This window comes from Petaurus breviceps, unplaced genomic scaffold (assembly GCF_028583685.1).
Source record: "Petaurus breviceps papuanus isolate PSGF00001 unplaced genomic scaffold, PetGlider_PUasm1.0 90849, whole genome shotgun sequence".
Taxonomy (NCBI): domain Eukaryota; kingdom Metazoa; phylum Chordata; class Mammalia; order Diprotodontia; family Petauridae; genus Petaurus; species Petaurus breviceps.
This window is the reverse complement of record NW_027187361.1, coordinates 18,144,717-18,167,465: the sequence shown is the minus strand read 5'-3', so window position 1 is coordinate 18,167,465 and position 22,749 is coordinate 18,144,717. Positions and strand designations below refer to the sequence as shown.

Genomic DNA, 22,749 nt, shown 5'->3' with positions numbered 1-22,749 from the left:
TCAGCCCTACATCAGAATCCCCACCAGATGCATGCTCATACAGTGACACGCCAACCATGTTTGACACTTCTGATTTATAGCAATAATGTCAAACTCAAAGAAAAAGGGGTCCCTGTGGTTCCATATTGACTTAAAAAAACACAAAGTGACATTATGTTGCACTGTATTTTTATTAATTTTATTAAAATCCCCCAATTACATTTGAATCTGGTTGATCTGAAATTAGGACTTGTACAGGCCATGAACTGGCCGCCTTTGATGTACAATATAGTCGATGGAAACACCTAACACTGACATAATCTCTATTGACCTGGCACTCCATTTATGTCAGAAGCAAGCTGTCCACACTTACCTGACCTGTGTCGGTGACAGCTAAGCAGTGCAGGGCACCCACGGCCACGTGAACGATCTTCTTTCCTCGTAGGCCTTCTACTACTTGGGGTTTTCTCACATGGACATCGGTGCCATGACCAAGCCTGAAGTAATCCCCTTTACCCCTAAAAAGGAACAATGACATTTTTCAAAGCTCAAGTAATCCTTTATATCCCTCCACTGACACACCTACAAACATCTCAGGTTATGGTATTTGTGAACTGCTAAAACCAAACAATTTCACCATATCATGGTGATGGGCTTCTCTCTGTTTTGTATATATGAATATTCACCTAAAATGGCCTTTACACAAATCACCACCATTACCAGGCCCAACCTCAAAGCCCATTTCAACCTGGTAGGCTCTATCAGAACTTATTGTCCTCTCATATGGGCCTTGAGGATTCAAGGTCATCTTCAAACAATAAGAAGGCACTGGGGAAGGACTTTAGGAAAAGATAACAAAGTACGTCATTACATCCCTAATAATGCTAAGTAAAATCACAATATCTAAATACCCACAGGATAAGTAAAGCTGTAATGACTTCATAATACCATCACATTCCATTTATTCTGCTATGTAGATGTTTAATATCAGCACATTCTTAACATTGATATAAACTCATTTTACAGAAGATGAAATTGAAGGCGAGAGAGGTTAAATGACTTTCCTAGAGTTACATGGCCAGGAAGTCCCAGACTATCTTTATGTCACCTAATCGGTTTTAATCACTATTGCTAATCTAAGTGTACTTAAGGTATTTCTTAAAAGACTGCTATAAAGTTAGAGCACCAACAAATAAGGTCAATTTATCCCACGAGGTAGATATTTAATATGTTTATTCAAATAATCAAATATAAATTACTTATCTGTATTTTTTAATAAAGTGAATCAAATAGTAATAAAAATCTCTTCCTCCAATGCTTTTCCCATTTACTAGAGTCTAGCCCCTAATCCTCCATGTTTACTGTGATTTTTTTGGAAACTTTAAAAAAAATGTTTCTGATGACTGCTAGAGCCACTTTTGGTTCTTCCACTTATTTGCAGAAAAATAGGCCCATTTTTTTCTGGAAATTTAGAAGTAGATATGAAAACTTGCTCCCTTCTGAAATGGCTTCTTCTATAACAGCTGAAGATAACTTTCATTTTAATTATAAGTTAACAAAACAACAACAAAAGCTTGTGGCAGTTTTTCTACTGCCTCAAATTTACCATAATCTCTTCACTAGAGATTATTTCTATTCACAAGATCTTAACAAGCTTTAACTGAAGGATGATAATTAACAATGAGGAAGAAAGAGTTGACCAAAACACATATTAAGTTCATTTTCATATACAAAGCGAAAACAAAAATCTAATGTTTCCAGTGAATATATAACTGTCATACTGAGCAAAATCTTTTACATACCAAGTCCACACTACTCCTGACTTTGTAAGTGCCAAGGAAAACTGAGCCCCACACTCAATCTGGCAAACCCCTTGTCCATTAAGTCTCTCAATGTTCTGAGGAATGTTACATCCTTCACTTCCTCCCCGGCCCAGTTTCCCGAAGTCACCATCTCCCCAGGAAAAGACCAACCCTATATGGGGGGGAAAAAAGAAACAAACATATACTTCAAAGAGGCATCATGGTGTGGTGGGAGCCAGCCCCGAGGACAGGAAGTTCTGCCTCAGACATACATTGGCTGTTTTAGTAGCAAGTCACTTAAGGTTTCAGGGTTCTGGGCAACTCTCTAAGGCTGTAAGGTGTGGAGAGGTGCTGACCTGCCATTATTGGAAGGCATTTCCTCACCTGGAAGTTCCTGATATCAGTGAAATCAGAGATTCAATCCACCCCTAGACTTAAGATTAATATAATATTTTCAACCCATTTACGCTTTGGATAAAGTATATTCTCACCTTCATCTGTCAAAGCTAGGGTTTGGGCATCTCTACTTCCACAAGCAACCTGAATAACTCGATGACCAAGAAGAACTTTCACCTATTGGAGGATTGGGAGGAGGAGAGGGAAGAATAAGTCAGGTTACACACACACACACACACACACACACACACACACACACACCCCAAAGTTACTGTCCACAATAAATCATTTAAATCATTACAAATTTAATTTTTTTTAAACTCAGAATATGAACTAATTCCTGCAAAATGTTTCTTCCCTTCAAGTTCTCTCTTTTTTTTTTTCTGTAAAAGTAAGTAATAAATGTTATACAGTCACCATTTTGGGTTTCAGCTGTGTGGTATTATCTCCATGCCCCAGCCGGCCATACTCTCCAAGGCCCCATGTATATAATTCACCACTTGATGTGATGGCAGCACTGTGAGAACTGCCACAAGCTATATCACGAATACGTTTGGTCTTCAATGCCTCTATCAGTCTTGGTTTATCACAGTTCCTAAAACAAAATTTTTAAAATGAGAGTTTCCATAATCAATGTCTAATTCCTAAAGAAGGAATAAAAATATCAATGTTACTGATTCACCTACACAGAACCACAGGCTCAAGAGTGGGTCTATATGTGTAGATTTATTGCAAACTTATCCCAACAATCTGTTAAAACTGCCAAGAGTATTTTAAAGCAATTATAAAAACTTTTAAAATAAATGTTTCTAAAAACAGACCCCATCTTAAAATTTCTAATAAATGCAAATAACAGAAACTACCAAGATAGGTAGATATTTCTCCTCATTAGCAAGAAAGGCTAGATGTAACATGCTTACATTCTGCTGAAGTGTCCGAGTTTTCCATCATCACCTTCGCCCCATGAAAATACCTTTCCATCAACAGTTAAAGCCATGGCATGCCGGCCACCTACAAGATTCAAGGTGTGTTTTAAACATTACCTGGTCTTCTTTAAAGAGGCATAAAAGAATCAATTCTTATCCAAAAATCTAGTCTGCTGTTCTGAGGGGGTGGTAGGACCTGGATCCCAAAAAGCCCTAAGACCATGTCTAAGTAATCCATCCCCACTCCACTGTCCCCACGAGAAAATTATCTCCTTGTTACAGGCACAGAGTTGACCCTGTAATTTTGCAGATAAATGCTACTAGTTCAGGATGCTTACCCAAGGACTCTTTCCCAGGGTGCCTGCGCAAGGATCCTGTCTTTGGTGCCTGCCCAAGGCCCATGCCTCTGGCAGCTAAACAAAAACTGTCTTTTCTCCCTCAATGTTGAGTATCAACGAAGTTGTCCCTGCTGACTCCCTGAATTTTTCCATCCATAGATCAGTAACACCTGGACCCCTTACATTATCAAATTAGCATCACTAACATTCCTTTCTTTGCCCCTTTTCTATATAAGCTTTAGATTCACCCCCATTAAGCTGCAAGTTCCCAAAAAGAACTTCATCTGCTACTACTGGTGTCACAATAAACTTCTGCCACTTGACAGAGAGAAGGTTTGAGTGTGTGAATTCATTCCAGGCAACTCTGCCTTGGCATTCTTGGGGTCCCAGCACCCCAAACCTCTTCAATTCTAACTAACTATACTTACAAATAAATTTTGTTAACCTACCAACAAATAAATTTTGTTTACCTACCAATTTGACATTGGAATCAAGGCTAACTAATGATGTTAATTTAAATAAATGACTATTCTCATAAAGAAAACAAAAAGACATACACCACCTAAATGTCTCATTAAATATATAAGCTCTTTAGATTTTTATGAAGAAAATATTAATCAACATGCTAAAGGAAAGCACTGTAAAAACATATGCATAGGAAAATGTAATCAATTTACAGATAAATATTAGTTTAAGCAAAGGCAAGAATGAATGCAAGCAATGGAATATTTTACCAAATATTATTTTAAATATATAAAAATAATTTTAAAATAAGAATTTAAAAATAATTCCTAGAGTCTGAAAAAGTCCTACTGCTAAAGTTCAAACTCCCAATGATGTTAAAATTAGTCATCTAGCGAGATGCTACTTATGCCAATCTCAAAGATATAATCTTTTCATTAAAAATTACTTTCAGGAAGCATGGGCTTAAGCAGCTATACATAACTAACTACTTAACTCTACTAGTGCTAAGTGGGTGAGAACAGTATTCCAAATTTCTACATATTCTTCTAAAATAATAACAGTCAAAACATTTATGATCAGGTTAATTAAATGTTAGTCCAAGTTTGTTATTTAACGAAGTAAAAACTGGTGCCAAAATCTTTCTGACATGTGAGAAAGTATGAGATAACAGCTGAAAAGTATCATTCACAACAAGTTCATGGCTCTAGAGGAGACATTAAAACTGTACCTGAGTGAACGGCGACCTTCTTTACCACATAATTGCTGAGGGCTGTAATCTGGCGAGGAATGGGCACAGTTCCACTGGAAATGCCTAGACCCAGTCGGCCATTAGTAGCTTCTCCACAAGCATACACTTTACCCTCCACGGTCACTAAAAACAAATGAGTAACAGGAAATCACACCAACATGAAGTATAATAACCAAATTAACATGTCAGCAAATATTTTTCAGTCTTCTTTAGGTATATAAATTTAAAATAGAGAGGAAAGAAAAATAAATATACAATAAAAATTAGGATCACTATACCTGCAAACAAACTTTTAGATCCACCTGCCACTTGAACTACATTCAAGGCAGAAAGGGTTTCAGAGAATGAAGGAACTTTTATCTATATGTACAGGAGACAAAAGAAGGAAAGATATGCTACTACTTTTAATTATGTATTAAAATCATACTTAAATTTGAATGTAAATAGCTCTAGAAAAGTACATTTCCTCCCAATTATTCATCTGACAGCAATTTTCCCTTAGATTTTTTTATCCAAAAAAATGCTCAAAATTTCAACTATAGATTTTTTTAAACTACTGATTCATTCATGCAGAATATTTTCCCTATAATAATAATACATTTTGAAATTAAGGTTCAGTATCTATGTTTGTAGAAATAACATTATTCCATTCAATTAGAAAGCATTAATTATAGCTACACTTGACAGACTTTACACAGAATCCATGTTAAGTAAGTTTATACTACTGCTTAGACTATGACCAGGATAACAAACAGTGACCTTCTTAGAGTGTCAGTTCTCTCTCGGTCAAAAGGAACTCTCTCAAAATTAGCGTATGCCTAGCGAACCTACCTATAATCACAGCAATGTCCTAAATGATTCTTATTTTTCCCCAGAAATACAAAATATTTGACGATTTTTTTTAAATCTTCAAAATGCCTCTGAACTTTAAGTTGATGACAAAGCTATCCTCCACTTAAGGAGCAATGAAATAAAAGTATATAGCTACAATTTACTCAGTTACTTGAGGCAGAAAGGAAACTAGAAATACAGAATCAAGCTGTCTGCCTACGATGCCATACCTTTATCAGAGAATTAAAGTTGTCCATAACTGATACGGGACATTGTAATTTATAATCCAGATCTTACCAAGGCTATTTTCTATATGTTAATCAAAGAGCTTCACAACTTTATTTCATTGCCTTTAAATGGCAGGTGCATCAACTACATCCACTGATCTCCATGGCTAAAGTTTGGCACCACTAAGAACACAAGAATAATGTCCATGTTTGAGCCATGCTTCTAAAAATTATTCAACATATGCCAATAAACGCGAGCAAGTTTGAAAAAATTTTCTGTGTAGAAAAGTGATGATAAAAGAATAAAAAAGTCCCTTTTAACAAAAGATCAAATTCCCTCATGAACAAAGAAATTTTCCTTGAGCTAAGGAATAGTCACAAATTTGGGGGGTTTAAAATAAAATGCTTCACAAAAAACTGCCTTTATTAATTTTATGTTTTGAAGGCACACGAGCAAATACCTTAGAGCCCTTTAATCCTCCCAGCTGGTCCTTGTCATTCAGCCCCCAGACAAAGACTTTGGTTCTTATTGTAGCTGCTGATTCCAATCCAGAAGCCTTCTTCCTAATAAGACTGAAGGAGAGAGAGAAACAGAGAAACAGAGAGAAGAGGAAGGAGGGAGGGAAGAAGGAGACAGCAAAGAGAGGGGAGGGAAGCATGGTAAATAACATAGTTATCTTTCATAACAACATTGTTATCCTTCATTATGTAAATATGGTAACATTTTGGCCCTATCAGAAATCATCCAGTCCACCGTCCACCCCCTGCCCCCATTAATCCTATATGAATATTTCTTCCCACTAGTTAAGGGTGACATTCTAAGGGTTAGTGTTTTCATTTTGACTGTATTTGATGCAAACCAGAACACTTAAAACAAATATCCTGAACAAAAGTTAACCTTTTTTTCATTCAACCAAATTACTGATTGAGTACCAATTATATGCAAGCACTGTGGAGGATGAAAGGAAAAATAAGATAGCTTTCTTTGAATCGTGAAACTGAAAGTCTAGTATGAACAATGTGACATTACACAAAACAGTAAAGATGATTCAGGGTCATCATTCAACAAATTTCTGGTATAAGGTGAAATGGTTACTCTATGAGGCATGTTTGAAGGGGCATTGATCATTTATGCCACTAAAACTGGCTCTCTCGAAAAAATCTCTATCATCTTTCTGTTTGGTCATATCTCATAAAGAAGGAGGCACGACATGGCGCAGTGACCAGAGCCCTGGCCCCGGAGTCAGGAGGACCTGAGCTCAAATCTGGCCTCAGACACTTAACACTTGCTAGCCCTGTGACCTTGGGCGAGTCACTTCACCCCAACTGCCCTGCCTTCCCCCCTCCAAAAACAAAAACAAAAGGAGGCACACAGAGCTCAATGATCTATTATGCAAAAAGCATCAGAGACGTCTTGCGCATTGAGGTACAAATGAGGTAGATGGCTATTTACTCCTCTCTCATCCCTGACCACACCATAAACTGAAAATCAATTCAATATACATGCATCAGGCACCTACTACAGGCTAGAAAGCGAGGGCATGGAAATGAGAGAGCACTGCTCATCAAGGCGCTTGTGTTAATTCACAACATACAAATAAGTACCTACAAGGAAACTTGGAGAGAGAGAATAATGGCAATGGGGAGTGGAGGGAGATGTATCAAGAAAGGCTTCACAAAGCAGATAAGCTGAGCCTCAAAGGAAGCTAGAGATTCTAAAAGTTAAAGGTAAAAAAGGGAATACATTCAGGACAGAGCAAACAGCCTGTGCAAAGGCTGGGAGGTGGGAGAGGGAATTCTGAGCTCAGGAACATTAAGTTAGCCGGTCTGTCTACAGCACAGGGGGCACGTAGAGGAGTAATGCAAAATAACCTTGGAGAGACAGGCTAGAACCGAGGTCACAGAAGGCATTAAATGTCAGCCAAGCATCTGAATTTTATTCTAGAATCTATGATCATTTTTGATTAGGAAGTGACCTGAGTCTGACAAGTTGTGTGGACAATGGGCTGAAAAAGGGATGGACGAATTAGAAGCTACTACAATAGTGCAAATGAGAGGTGTGACGGACTGAACCAGAGTAATGGCCCTGGGCACAGAAAGAAAGAAAGGGTAAAAGCCAGAATTCTGGTGTGAGCAGATACAAGACTTAGCAAATGAATGGACTGAGGCATGATGGGAATCACTGACTTTTATCTGGATGAGACTACTTGGGTAGCCCATCAAGGAAATACCTTAAGTATTTTTTTTCCCCAGATGACTCGACATCTTTGTCAATTTTACCTTCAACAGCCTCCAGACATTACTGGTCTTACGGGAGGATGTCGACTAGCCCTTCTTCCCCACTGCCATTCTCAGAGTCGAGCTTCTCTGCAAATGCTCAGCAACCCTCCTCCTTTGAAATTTACAGTATCGATATTTTCCACCCTATTCAAACAATGGTGGGTACTATCTACTGGCCCCCACGTTATTCTCCACTACCCCCCATTTATCACACCACTGACTGCCTTTCTTCCTCAACTTCTGCCCTTATACTAATGGACAACAACATCATATAGATACGGCCAAACAGTTCCAGGGTTCTTAAAGGGAATGGTGATATTATAGAGTTGTTTCTAACATCCCTTTTGCCAGTAAAAGCTTTTATTCATTCATTCAACTCAATGCGTAAGAAAATGTGCTGTAGAAAACAGGGGACAAGCATGACAGTACCACACAGCTTACTAACACTGGCGTGTGAGTCTGAATGACACGTATGTCGTACATACTTATGAAGCATTCCCCTAGGTGTTAGACAGACGGATAAAACATCTGATAACTCTTCTGAAATCTGGGTTAGAATTCCAAGGAGAAATTTATTTAAATATAGTACCTCCCAGTGTTAGCTTTATCATCATCTTCTTCTTCATTATCTGACGCTAAGAAAGGAACAGCAGCCAAATCTTCATCTTCTGCCCGAATTCGTCCCAGGATAATAAGACCATGAATTTTACAATCTATTCCTGAGCTTCTGCATTGCTTTATGGCAACCTCAATATACCTGTGATACTAAATAATTTTTTAATTAGTCATAGTATTTTTATATAGATTTACATAATATATTCCAAATAAACGAGTGGGAAGAGAAAAAAATCTAACGTAAGGCATGTATGGGAAGCTGAAATAACTTTAAGTATAAGGCATTATGTTAAATAAAAATATCCTTCCTTTAGTAAAGATCTGTCTTCTAATGGAGGATTCCATTTAGTCATTATTCATTCAATCAATACTTACTGCCAAGGAGGACAGCCAGCCAGTGCAAATGCATGGAGATAGGAAATAATGCAGGTAAGGAACAGAAAGAAGGCTAGTTTCACTGAGTTGCAGAGTATGGGATTCATAGAGCTACTGAGACAGCTTGGGGCCAGGTTGTGTAGGGATTTATAAAACAAAGAGTTTTTATTTTATCCTTGCAGCAGCAATAAGAAAAAACTCAAGCTTGGCCAGACCTGTATATAAGGAAAATGACTTTAACAGCAGGGTGTAGGATCGACTAGAGCAATGAGTGAATTGAGTCAAGGAGTCTAATTAGAAGGTCACAGCAATAATATAAAAAAGAATTAGTGAAGTTCCAAATTAAGGCGGTAGCTATACAAGTAGAAAGAAGATGACATAAAGGTAAAATCAGAAAAATCTGGCTACTTTTTGGATTCAGTAGGATGAGGGAACGCAAAGGGCCCAGGATAATACTGAGGTTATACACCTGAGAGAATGGATGAATGCCTTTCACAGAAGCACAGAAGGTAAGAAGAGGAGAAGGGTGGAAGATAAAGACAATTATTTCAGCTTTGGACAAAATGAATGCGGTATCCAGGATATTCGCTTAGAAATGTCTATTAGTAACTTGAAAATTCAGCAAAGAGACTAGGGCTTGATATATAAATCTGTGAAGCATCTGCATAGAGAAGAAAGTCACACCTATGGGAGCTGATGAGTTTACTAAGACAGTATTAAGGAAGAAGAGAAAATGGTTTAAGGATGATCCACATATAGAGGCTGTGTTACAGATAACAAGACAGCAAAGGAGACTGAGAAGGGACAGTCACACTGGTTTAAGGAGAAACAAGAAAAAGTCCTGTCATAAAAAACCAAAGTGGAGAGAACATGCTGGACAAAGTGGTCAGCAGTACCAAATGCAACAGACAAATTCAAAGGGATTGAGGACTGAGAAAAGAATCATCAGATCTGGCAAATCACTGATAACACTGGAGAAGGCAGCTTCAGTAGAGCGATGAGATAAAAAAAAACAGACTATATAAGGGAGAACAGTGAGAAGAAGGGAAGCAGAGGCAGGGAATGGAGTGGAATTTGGCTAAGAAAAGGATGAATGATATAGGACAATAGTTTTGAGGGGACTGTAGGGTCTGAAGAATACAGAGACACAGGCATGTTTCAAAGCAAGAGAGAAGGAAGTAGTAAAAAGGGAGAGGTTGAAAATGGAGAAAGGGGATGGCTGAAGACGCAATATCCTGGAGAAGACAAAGAGGAGACAGGATTAGCGCACATGCAGAAGAGCGGACATCGGCAAAGTGAAGGAGCACCTCACTGTCAAAAACTGGGGGAAAAGGAAAAAGGATGTCAGGGAAGATGATGTGAAGCTTAAGGGAATGAGAGAAAAGGGAGCTCATGTCAAATGTAAAATAAGAAGTAAGGAGGAGTAATAAAGGACTTTTCTTAATGCAGTGAGGGCCCAGTGAAGGTGGGATAACACAGATTTGTAATGTTCCTAGTCAACAAGAGTCCTAAGGCTTCCTCCAGCTGCATTCAGCAGCTAGTAAGCAGGACTGGAAAAGGCAGATGGTGGAATAATTCAAGTCTGATGTTTTGCAACAGGCAATAAGACAAGGGTCAAGGGATCTGAGTGAAGACGATAGTGTTAAATTTAAACAGCAATTAGGTTGAGACTATAAAGGAAGTAAAGTAATAGTCATGATTTGACAGAAATAGGGAAGTTTGGAGGAAAGATGGACAGCAGGGAGAGGAGGAGGAAAAGATAATGAATTCAATTTTAAACTTGCAGAGTTTAAGATATCTCTGGGACTTAAGTTAGAAAAAGCCATTAGAAAATTAGTGGTATTAGTACTCGGGAAGTGAATAGGACAAGATAGATAGACAGACAGATGGATAGATGGATGGATGGAGGGATATAGACAGACAGATTTAATTATCATAAAGACAATAATTAAATTCACTGGAGGTGATAAAGTTACCAAGAGTGGAGAGAAGAGAAGAGGGCTTAAGACAGAACCCTGGGGACTACGTTTAGGATATGAAATGCAGATATTTAGTCACCAAAGGAAATTAAGAAGAGGTAATCATAAGATAAGAGTAAAACCAGGAGAGAAAAGTGACCCAAAAAAGTGCTGCGAAAATCCAAAAGAGGAGTGAGCGTCAAGGAAAGGGTCATCTCTAGTGTCAAATGCAGCAGACAGAAAAGCAGAACAGTTAATATAGAACTCTCCCAGTGTTGTCTTGTGTATGTTTTTTTAATCAGCTAAATTCATCAGACCATTTATTTCAGGAAAGTGAAAACATCTCCTCTTTCGTGTAACAACTGTAGTAGTAATTAAAGTGATTTTATAAACTTTTCACAGAATATACAAAGATTATAGATAATAAACTTTTCATTGAATGTCTAAACATAATATATACTATGTCATGGTTACTGGAAAAACTACATCCATAGGATTAAGAATAAAAGCAAGTAATTACTTGAAACCACACAATGTGACTGCAGAAGCAACATAATTGAATTGGATTATGTGAACACCAATTTGACTCTCATATGCATGTAGTCAGAGGATCAAATTAAACCACAAAATATTTATTAAGCGCTGCTATGCTATCCCTTACTGTTTTTTAAGAGATTTTTTTGGTATTTTTTAACAATGCAATTTTTGATGAGCAAACAAATTTGTTATGAAATTTTCTTCTCAAGATTATCTGAAAACTTACAACTGTAATTTCTTACAAGCATAAAATAATAAGATAATATACTAAGATGACATAATCTAACCCTGAATCGTCAAGAAAAAAATACAAATGGAACAAAAGAGACTAGACACCAGTATGGAACTGAAAGCATTAAATAGTTTGAACTGCAGAATTATGGAAGAGTGACTTCCTTGGTTAATATCTTGCACCTACCTCGGTGCAGTCACTTAGAAGAGGCACTGTGGTATCAGCTGGGTTAATATTGATTGTCTTTAGTTCAATTAAGTTATTTAGGGAATTCCCACCTAAAGGAAAAAAATAAAGGAATCAGAGAAATGGATTTTATCATTTGAAGGAGAAGACTTCTTTTTCCAGTGATCTGATTCAATTACCTGAAACTACAACTAGTGAAGGCATGTAGCTACTGTCAGCAGGATCGACTATCATTTTCAGTCTATGAACAAGAACGTCCGGGAAAATCTCCAGTCGAATCCAATGCTTTAAAAAAAAAAAAAAAAGGCATTCTTAGCTATAGTCTAGACATTTTAAAAAAACATCAATTCTAAAATCTTTAGTCAGGTTTAGTACATGACAGTCTAGGTTATTTCTATGCACTAATCTGAAAATAAGTTCAGTTCTAAATAGCTGTTCTCATGTAGTTTCATGATTTTTGTTTGAATTTTACAGATTGGACAAATTCATATTCAAATGCAAATAGAAAACCATCCCAAAGCTAAATAAATTCTTTTTCTATTGGAGAGAGAGAATTTATTAAGTTCTTACTATGTGCCAGGCAAACAGGGTAAATCAAGACAAGCAGGAAGCTTGGCGAGGAGAGATCACAAGGCAGAGGTGGGGGATAAGGCTGCTGACAAGGAGGTGTAGAAATTCAGAGTCAAGCTGGGAGTAACGTGAGCCTGACTTGGGTCCCTCATGAAATGCTAAAGCTGGCTAAAGACCAATGAAGACATTCTGAGAGTGGAAAAACTGCTGGCAATATACACACATGCTGTCTACATAGAATACAAGCTCCATTAGAGTAAGCATGGCCTCTTTGGTTGGTAATTGCATCCTAAGTGCCTACTATAGTACCTGGCACATGGTACTGGTGCTTGATAATTGCTTTTTTAGTTAGATACTTCCTTCACCTGTGAAAATAATATATATTTGAATTTATACACATAGTTCTACAGCCATTTCTTGGAAGAAGAAAAATGGTCAATGCCATGAATATTTTTTTCCAAATACATTAAATAAATAAGCATATTTACTCTAAAAAGAACTCTATTATGCTTTGTTCCAGTAAATTTTTCTCAGATACTCTCAAAGTGAGTATTACTAGATCTTCATCAATTCCCTTCATTTTGAAATTAACTGGAAGAGAAGAACTATAACGTACAGCTGTTTGCATTTACCTTGCCTTGTGACCCAGATGACTGCCAGCATGGTTCGCTGCCATCAATCAGGCGAGAAGCTTGATTTACTGATGAGGACACATTTAGATTCTTAACAATTCTTGACCAATTATCCAGAAGCATTCCAGGTTGACTGCTGTGACAGCGTTTCAGTTGCTTCCCAGAACGCCCACAAAATACAGGAGACTGACCTGCTCAACATAAAATGAATGGTCAGGGGCATAAACGGTATTATTCTGTGAATCACGGAATTTAGAAAAAAGTTTTAGAATTAAGAGTCTTATTCTGATCAATCTGATGCTTCCATATTCTGAAATTCAAAAAGCAGCACCATCCCTATTCCTGTACACAACCAATAACATTTACATATCCAAGCTACAGCATGGAGGCCTACTCATTTCTCACAGATTTTTACAATGACTACCGCCATATAAACCACAAGGTTCCAAGACAAAAAGTATCAAGTCTGAGATGGCAAGTACAAAAATGAGAGATAACTTGTATTTCTCAAAATAAAAATATGCAAAGTTGGTTTATTAAAATAACAGAACTGCATACACTTAAGTACCTATAAGTCAAAGGTAATAATTAACTACTGAAGAAAACATGAGAACTGCAAAGAATTCACAATCTAGTTACACTCAGTTACAGAAATTCAGTTTCTTGCCCAATGACATAAAATTACTGCAGGGGGGTTGGAGATCAGACTCAGGTTTTCCCTGATTCCCAGTCTATTGTTCTTTCCGGCCCCCTGTACAATTCAACCTATTTCGACTAGGATAGATTAGATAGATAGATAGATAGATAGATAGATAGATAGATAGATAGATAGATAGATAGATAGATAGATAGATAGATAGATAGATAGACAGATAGATAGATAGACAGACAGACAGACAGACAGATAGACAGATAGATATTTTAAAAGTACATATAAGTGAAGTATCTCCCAACTCCCTTTCACACTGTTTAATCCTAGAACAAAAGGGCAACTATAGAGATGAACCGTTAACTATTTATGTTGCTGATATTCAAGTGATTAAATCCATTTGAAGGCACATTGTGTATCTGATAGCTGTCTTCCGCATGATGTTTTTTTCCTTGACTTTTTTGTCCATACCACAGTTTAGTGTCTGTTTTTCTAACACTGAATATCTTTTTTTAGTCTAAATTTCTGGGAACAGACATAAGGTCATTTGGTAAAAGCTAAATCTTCCTATTTCCTCAAAAATTCTGCATTTTTCAAATGGTCACTGAAGTATACTAATTGAAGTATTTATTGACATACTAGCTGGAGGAAAATCATTCAGATTCTCTCACTTGACATACCTGGTTCATTTATTCTGCCAAAAGTATGTCTGGTATTATGCTTCCTGGTTTTAAAACAGGTTTCACAAAAGTCAAAATCATCACAATTTCTGCATTTGAAACGAGGCCCATTGATAGGAAACATCTGGCAGCCATCACACCTAATAATTTGAAAATATATGACAAATTTGATCACTTAAAAGATGACATATGAAAAAATATAAGCAGTTCCAATCTGCTATAAAAAAGGAGGTTCCTGATCTGTAAATCCACAGACCACCAAGGTAAAGAGATTTCAGAGGATTCAAGAACTTGGGACCGTTAGTTTCCTTTGTAGTCTTATATATTTTATTTTATGCATTTAAAAACGTTCTGAGAAGCTGTATTTGCCAGCTTCATCAAACTGACAAAGGGGTTCATGACACAGAAAGGTTAGGAACCCATTTATAAAAGCTCTACCAATGCTCCACCACGTTTAAAATTCTTACAAATGTAAGAAAATCAAAACGTACGTAACTCCAGGATGGATACTAGGCACCAGTTCCATTTCGGACAATAATCCTGTCCAATGAGACTGTTGAGGAAAGTCCACAATGACATCCTTTCCATTGGCACTAAAAGCTAAAACAGCAGAAATTTCTTAGTGAGGGAAATGAAAAATTTATCAGTTACCAAAAAGACTTTTTAAAATTACAATTTAACTTTAGTCATAAAATTAAAATTCCATTTTAGTCATAAAATATTTTTATTACATTTATGTATACTTGGAAAAATGATCACCTATCATTAATACCAAAGAAATAACCCCACCATAACTACAGCAAGACTATCTTACTATACAAAAATATTAAACTAAAAACAAAATCATTGCAATTGTCACCTTTCAGTGTTACAATGTTCGATATGATCTCATTTTCAAAACCACCAAAATTTATTATAATACTTTTGAGAACCTCTTGAGAAAAAAAAAGATATTTTTAAAGGAAAAAGGTAAGTAATTTAGTGTTTTATCCAGTTTTTAGAAATGTTAACTTAAAATCTCTTTCCTCTTCTCCATTTGTCACTACAGGTATGACACTAATTCTATAAAGCATTTAAAAAGAAAATTATAAGAAAATAATGTTCTCAAAATAGGACAATACACTTACGGAGTTCAAAACTAAGAGGGGAAAAATATTAATACATTAAAATTCCTTCTGCATTCTTTAGTAACTTCACATTGCTAAAATTCTTCAAAATCTCAGATCCAGAGACTATGGGCAATTTATTGCCATGTTGCTTTCATTAAAGAATGAAATGAAAAATCTGTACTGCCAGTTCACTAATCTAGTTATAACACAAATTTCTATTTATAGAAGAAGCATCCAAAGTTTATAACACACACAAAAAAAACCTTGGGAAAATATGACTATTTTAATACTTAGCACTTTGGGGCTCTACACATAAAACATGGTATGGATTGATGGCAAACTAATACTTTGTATGTTATTCAAATGGATAGATGCATTACCTTTCACAACTCCCACACTCCTATGAGTAACTGATCCCCATTTGTATTTTGGTGTGGTTACTGATGTTTTCACTCTAACTTTATCACCAATCTTGATATGGGAAGGAGAACTCTGTGGTGGGAAACCTAAGAATTTCAACCAAACAGTTTATATTTGCTTCTAAAAATATTTTACTTCATATTAAAATACATAAAGAGAATTTACTGCCAACTGTCCTTACCTATCAGTTCGACGTGGATATATCTAACCCAGTAGGTACTCCCCTTCTGTTGCCAATCACACTGCACGTTGAGGTCATGTAACCCGTCTCTGTCCAGTTTAATCACTTTACCTATGTCTCCTTCACAGACTTCTTCATATGTTCTGCAGCACCTAACCATCATTCCTACCTGAATCAAAATCAAGAGAGAATATCCGGTCACAACTGTATGACCTGAATCGTTCACACAAGTCAGTATCCAATAACCTGGAGCCTAAAAACACTACTCACCTGAATGTTTTCTCTCACATATACTGCATAGTCATCATTACTTAAGAAATCAGCACGCTTTTTATACGTTTGGCTCTCTGTTACAACGGCACAACTAGACTAAAACACAAAACCCCCCCCAAAAAAAAAAATTAAAGATATTTAACCCCAAATATAATTTTACATAGTGAACAGAATTAATTACACTTTAAGAACTATCAATATCATTTCCAGAAATGAATCTAGGAAATAGCAAATATCCAAAATTCCTGAATCAACCTCAAAGTAATCCTTAAGATTAAGCCATCCAGAACAGAAATTCAGGACAATATTCATTTCAACATATTTAACGTCTGAATGTCAGAGAATCATAGGAACAGGGTTATATCTCTGTGCCTAAGGCACTTTACTTATCATTAGACATTACTACAACCTCTCCCACTCAGACAAGAAAAATAACAATCTCATATTTATTGACCTACTACTACATACCCATCACCTTACTAAATGCTCTGACAAAACCAAAGTACAAGACTTTTTCACTCTTCTCAAGAGTGAATCTAATTGGGAAAAAAGTCTAATCAACAAAACAACATAGGTTTAGCATTAAACTCTGCCACTCTTGTTTTGCAAGTTTAAGTTACCCAATAATGTGTAGAATTAATTTCTGATTCAACTTTTAAGAAAGATTACAGAATCACAGATCCTAAACTGGAAAGTTCCTGAGAGCCTGGTCATCCATTCTAACCCCTTCATTTTACAACTAAGCAAAATGAGGCTGAGAGAAGTTAAGTGACCTGCCCAAGGTCATATCAATAGTAAGCAGGAGGGCTGGGATTCAAAGCCAAGTCCACTGACTCCAAATAAAGAAGTCTTTCCACTATACCACACTGCCTCCCCACACACTAACCACAGGGTAAGAGGCCTCAGCATCTTCCACGTCTTCCACTATTTCATCATCTGAATATTCATCAGACACTGTATCAGCATCTGAGAGATCAGTAATTTGTACATCAGGATGATCCAGCAACCAACCAACCAAGGCTTCGACACCTTAAAAAAATGTACATATATATTATTAGTTCATACAGACTTAACATTTTATTATATTAACAAAAATTAAGAAAGGCTGCTGTCATTTACACTGAAAGGCATGATATATTTAAGCATGTGAATAAAACAAGTCTTAAAAATGCAATACCTGGTAAGCCAGAAGCAGTCCCAGTAAGCGACTTTAACGCAAATTCAATGTTTTTCCTAGGAAATCCCATTTCCATGAGCTGTATTACAATAGGCAGCGCAGGAATAGGAGATTGCTTTCTCTTTTTCACTTTCACAGGTCGAATGTGCTGCACTGTGACAGGTGTTGTGGCCTCACTGGAACTACACTCTTCAAACACTGGGGTTGATGGATGGGTTGACTCCACAGCTAAGCACTGGCACACAGCCAAAGCAGCAGCCTATCCAAAGGGAGGAAAAACCCGCAACTTTGTAATGAGAATTCTGAGGCCTGAATATTGTAAAGTCACGTTATGAACTGATGACAATAATATGCCCATACATAATTACTGTGTCTTTGAAAGCCGTGATATACAATATATTGTTCGAAGGCCTGAAACATTTTTCTCTTAAGCTCTTAAGCTTTCTAACATTTCTAACATTTTTGTACATAATAACTTAACAAAGTGTTAGAAGAGAAAAGGCATGTTCACTATGTTTTTTGATACTTTAAAAGGTTCACAATTTCCTAAGCATGAAATACTCCTTTCAATGACAGACATTACAACTCCCTCCACCTTTTCAGTCTGTGCAACTCTGCCTTCCAATAAAGGGTTTACCCAACCTCTTCTAACAAATATAGTATTTACAAGTCTATGCTGTGTTTCATTCCCCACCCCCCACCAAACCCCTACCACTATTCCCCCCTCTCCTCCACTGGACACCCTGAATTTGTAGTTCTCATTACACCTGATACTTCTGTGCTATATCAGGGGAAAATACTATTCAGAAAAAAAATGGCAAAATTTTTCCTCATAGTGAATGAACAAGAACAGAGCAGAATTCCAAGGTTCTATGAACAGGTGGAAATCAATAAGAGAATCATTCTGGAAGCAGAAGGAATCAAAAATCATTTATCTAGGAGTAAGGAACAACATTCATTTATGAAGCATAAAGAGTTTAAGCTGGTATGGTTGGAATCAACGAAGCTGAGAATGACACGGATGGAAAGAATCCATCCAAAACATTGTGAAAGTTGTGGACAAGTATCTCAGCCAAGTGATGGAAAAAGATATAATGATTAACTTGGAAAAAGTATATATCACACAGTACCAGAAGATGGCATGATGAAAACTAGTAAGAGATCAGAGTTCTCAATCCTTCACTCATTCTTGACAAAAATAGCACAAATGTGGATAAAAGAAGCAATAGCCTGACAACATTAAATCACAGGAAATACCACTGGCCCTGAGTTATATCCCCAAAGAATCCGCAAGGCTACACATAGTAATGAACTGTGGTCTACCGCCAAAAGCATGTTGTGGGGAGGAAAGTTTTCCACTGTTTCTTAAATGGAAAACAAATGGCATTTTACAACATGATGTAAATAAGAAATTATCAGAATTAAGACTGGGGATTTTTACTAATTATAACTCTAAAGCACCTTTCCAATTCTTAAATTCTGATGATAAAGTATCTTGACAATCATTTGAATTTAGCCAATCAAATCAGGGAGTAACAAAATGAAGTGGGAGATAGTTGATAGAAAATGAAGTTTGAAAATTGGCTTTAAAAGCTACATGAATCATTCAAGAAACATATAGATTCATTCCTATTCCAAATTCTCCAAAGAATGCCTTTTAATAAATGTAATTATTTTAAATCTGAGTTGCTGTTGTTGTTGAGTCGATTCAGTCAGGTCTGACTCTTCTCGGCAGATACTGGAGTGGTTTGCCATTTCCTTCTCCAGCTCATTGTAGAGATGAGGAAACTGAGGCAAAAAGGGTTAAGTGACTTGCCCAGGGTCACGCAGCTAGTAAGTGTCTGAGGGAAGATCTGAACTCAGGGCTTCCTGACTCTAGTCCCAGCACTCTATCCACTGTGCCACCTAGCTGTCCACATTTGAGCATCATCTAAATAAAACTTCACAATTGAGGGTCAGAGACAAAATGGTGGAGAAAAAGCAGGGACTTGCCTAAGTTCTCCCAACTTCCCCTCCAAACAATTTCAAATAACACCTCAAAACAAATTCTGGAGCAACGGAATCTGTAAAAGGACAGGGTGAAACAATTTTCTAGGCCAAGACCACTTAGAAGGTCCACAGGAAAGGTCCGTCTCATCAGGGTGAGAGCACAATGCAGGCCACTCCCCGGCAAACCTGCAGTCGACCTTGGAGGCAGCTGAATCAGCAGAGGCGAAAGCTTAGGGCTCTCAGTCCATAGTCAGTAAGGAAAGGGACAACTGGCCAGAAGAGGGCAGAGGTCCCTTTACTAGCATCAGGTGCAGGACTCTGCTGCGTAGACCACACGCAAACGTGGGCTGCAGTCCTGACACATAGTCCCAAGGGGAGGAAGAAGACTAGCACGTGAGAGCGCAGTCACAAGGGAGCGGGAGCCCCGATCAGAGCCTCAAGTTAGAAAGGGTGCTTATGGGCAGTCACAGAAGAGAGAACAGATCAAGAGCAGTAAACACACTTCTCCTTAGAGACTCCCAGATGCCCAGAACAAGCTCTGAAAATAGCTGCACAAGGAACCCGAAGCTTGGGATAGGAAGCCCTCCGCCCTGGGAGCAGGGCTCAATTTTAACATAAAGTTAAAAGTCAAAAAAATAGGCTGGAAAAATGAGCAAACAACAAGAACAAAAAAAAATGAACTTGACCAGAGAAAGTTACTATGGTGACAGGGAAGATCAAAACGAACCCAGAAGGAGACAACAAAGTCACAAAGTGCTACTTCCAAAGTCTCAAAGAATGTGAATTAATCTTAAGCCCAAAAGGAATCCCTGGAAGAGCTCAAAAAAGATTTTTAAAATAAAATAAGAGAAGTAGAGAAAAAACTGGGGGTAAAAAATGAAAGTGATGTAAGAAAATCATAAAAAACAAGTCAACAGCTTGGTAAAGGAGGCACCAAAAAATACTGAAGGAAACAACGCCTTAAAAAAACAAAATAGGTCAAATGGTAAAACAGACACAAAAATCCACTGAAGAGAAGTCCTTAAAAAGCAGAACTGGCCAAATGGGAAGAAAAGAAAAAAATATACATATATACTATATATGTTTATATATAATATATCCACTGAAGAGAAGAACTCCTTAAAAAAGTAGAACTGGTCAAATGGAAAAGGGGGTGCAAAAGCTCACTGAAGAAAATAATACCTTAAAAATTAGAATTGGGCAAGTGGAAGCTAATGACTCCATGAGATATCAACAAACAAAATCAAAAGGAAAAATAGAAGAAAATGCGAAATACCTCATTATAAAAACAACAAAACTGGAAAATATTTCAAGGAGAAATTATTTATGAATTACTGGGCTATTTGAAAATGATGATTAAAAAAAACAGCCTAGACATCATCTTTCAAAAAATTATCAAGGAAAACTTCTCTAATATTCTAGAACCAGAGGGTAAAATAGAAACTGAAAGAATGCACCAATCACCTCCAGAAAGAAATCCCAAAACAAAACCTCCCAGGAATATTATGGCCAAAACCCAGAGTTCCCAGGTCAAGGTGAAAATAGTTCAAGAAGCGAGAAAGAAACTACTCAAATTCCATGAAGTCTCATTCAGGATAATACGAGATTTATCAGTTATTACATTAAAGGATCAGAGGCTTGAAGTATAGTATTACAAAGGGCAAAGGAGGTAGGATTACAACAAAGAATCACCTACCCAGCAAAATTTATCTATAATACTTCAAGGGGAAAAATAGAAATCCAATGAAATAGAGAACTTTCAAGTATTCCTGATGAAAAGACCAAAGTGGAATAGAAAATATAACTTTCAAATACAAGGCTCATGAAAATCATAAAAAAAGGTAAAAAGGAAAAAGAAATCATAAGGAATTCAAAAAGGTTAAACTGCTTACACTCCTACATGGGAAGATGATGGCTGTAATTCCTAAGAATTTCTCATTACAGAGGCAGTTAGGAGTATATATAGACAGAGGGCATAGCTATATTTGACTATGATGGGATGATAACTAAAAAATAAAATTAAGGAGTTAGAAAGAGGAATGCACTGGGAGAAGGGGAAAGAAGGGCAAAATGGGGTAAATTATCTCATCTAAAAGGGGGGGAGCACTTGACCTTTAGTCTCATCACAATTGGCTCAAAGAGGGAATAACATACACATACAGTTGGGTATAGAAATCTGTATTACCCCACAGGAAAGCAGGACAGGAATGGGATAAAAGAAGGGGGGCAGAGAGAAGGGAGACAGAAGGGAGGGCTGATTGGGGGAGGCAGTAGTGAGAAGCAAAATACATCTGAGGATAGACAGGATGAAAGGAGAGAGCAGAATAAATGGGGAGAAATACATAGTAAACCTAACTTTGAAAAAAAAATTTACAGCAAGTATCTCTGATAAAGGTCTCATTTCTCAACTATAAAAGAACTGAGTCAGATTTATAAAAATGAGAGCCATTCCCCAATTGACATATGGTCAAAGGATATGAAAAGGCAGTTTTCAGACAAAGAAATCAAATCTATGAAATGAAAAAATACTCTAACTCATTATTGATTAGAGAAATTAAAAGAACTCTGAGGTACCACCCCATACCTATCAGACTGGCTAATATGACAGAAAGGAAAAAGACAAATTTGGAAGGGACTGGGAAAACTCAGACACTAATGCACCGCTGATGAAACTGTGAACTAAGTGAACCATTCTGGAGAGCAATTTGAAACCACATCCAAAGGGTTATAAAACTATGTATACCCTTTGACCCAGCAATACCCCTAGCAGGTCTATATCCCAAGAGATCCCAAACAAAAAGGGAGATGCCCATATATACAAAAATATTTATAGCAGTTCATTTAATCCTGGCAAAGAAGTGGAAATTAAGGGGATTCCCATCAACGGGGGAAAGGCAGGAATGAGCTGTAGTGTTTTGGAAAGGCTGTCCTCATGCAATGGCTTATTACAGTTCCATCTCACAGGGTGGGCAGTTATACATGAGATTAAAGCACCAGACAGAAACAGACTGAAATTACAGTGAAATACCATGGTTTTATAAGAAGTGATGAGCAGGACAGTCTTACAAAAACCTGGAAAGACATGCACGAAACTGATGCAAAGTGAAATGAACAGCATCACGTCACTAGTAACAGCGATACAGCATGGTGATCAACTGTGAATGACATAGCCAT

The 22,749-nt window shown here is 37.1% G+C and overlaps 1 protein-coding gene across 3 annotated transcripts in view; it reads right to left on the bottom strand.

Annotated features, from left to right (window-relative positions):
* HERC2 (HECT and RLD domain containing E3 ubiquitin protein ligase 2) overlaps positions 1–22,749 on the bottom strand; it is a 234,456-nt gene that overhangs the window by 71,084 nt on the left and 140,623 nt on the right. For all 3 annotated transcript variants that reach the window (XM_069072939.1, XM_069072941.1, XM_069072940.1), the window contains 19 exons: positions 17,587–17,845; positions 17,296–17,438; positions 16,407–16,505; positions 16,137–16,305; positions 15,916–16,041; positions 14,918–15,026; positions 14,427–14,566; positions 13,098–13,288; positions 12,075–12,180; positions 11,896–11,987; positions 8,582–8,757; positions 6,174–6,285; positions 4,933–5,014; positions 4,634–4,777; positions 3,098–3,188; positions 2,595–2,772; positions 2,273–2,354; positions 1,782–1,953; positions 353–497 (listed from right to left, as the gene is read on the bottom strand). In XM_069072939.1, coding sequence (XP_068929040.1) covers positions 353–497; positions 1,782–1,953; positions 2,273–2,354; positions 2,595–2,772; positions 3,098–3,188; positions 4,634–4,777; positions 4,933–5,014; positions 6,174–6,285; positions 8,582–8,757; positions 11,896–11,987; positions 12,075–12,180; positions 13,098–13,288; positions 14,427–14,566; positions 14,918–15,026; positions 15,916–16,041; positions 16,137–16,305; positions 16,407–16,505; positions 17,296–17,438; positions 17,587–17,845 — 2,616 coding nt within the window. The remainder of the gene's footprint in view (positions 1–352; positions 498–1,781; positions 1,954–2,272; positions 2,355–2,594; positions 2,773–3,097; positions 3,189–4,633; positions 4,778–4,932; positions 5,015–6,173; positions 6,286–8,581; positions 8,758–11,895; positions 11,988–12,074; positions 12,181–13,097; positions 13,289–14,426; positions 14,567–14,917; positions 15,027–15,915; positions 16,042–16,136; positions 16,306–16,406; positions 16,506–17,295; positions 17,439–17,586; positions 17,846–22,749) is intronic.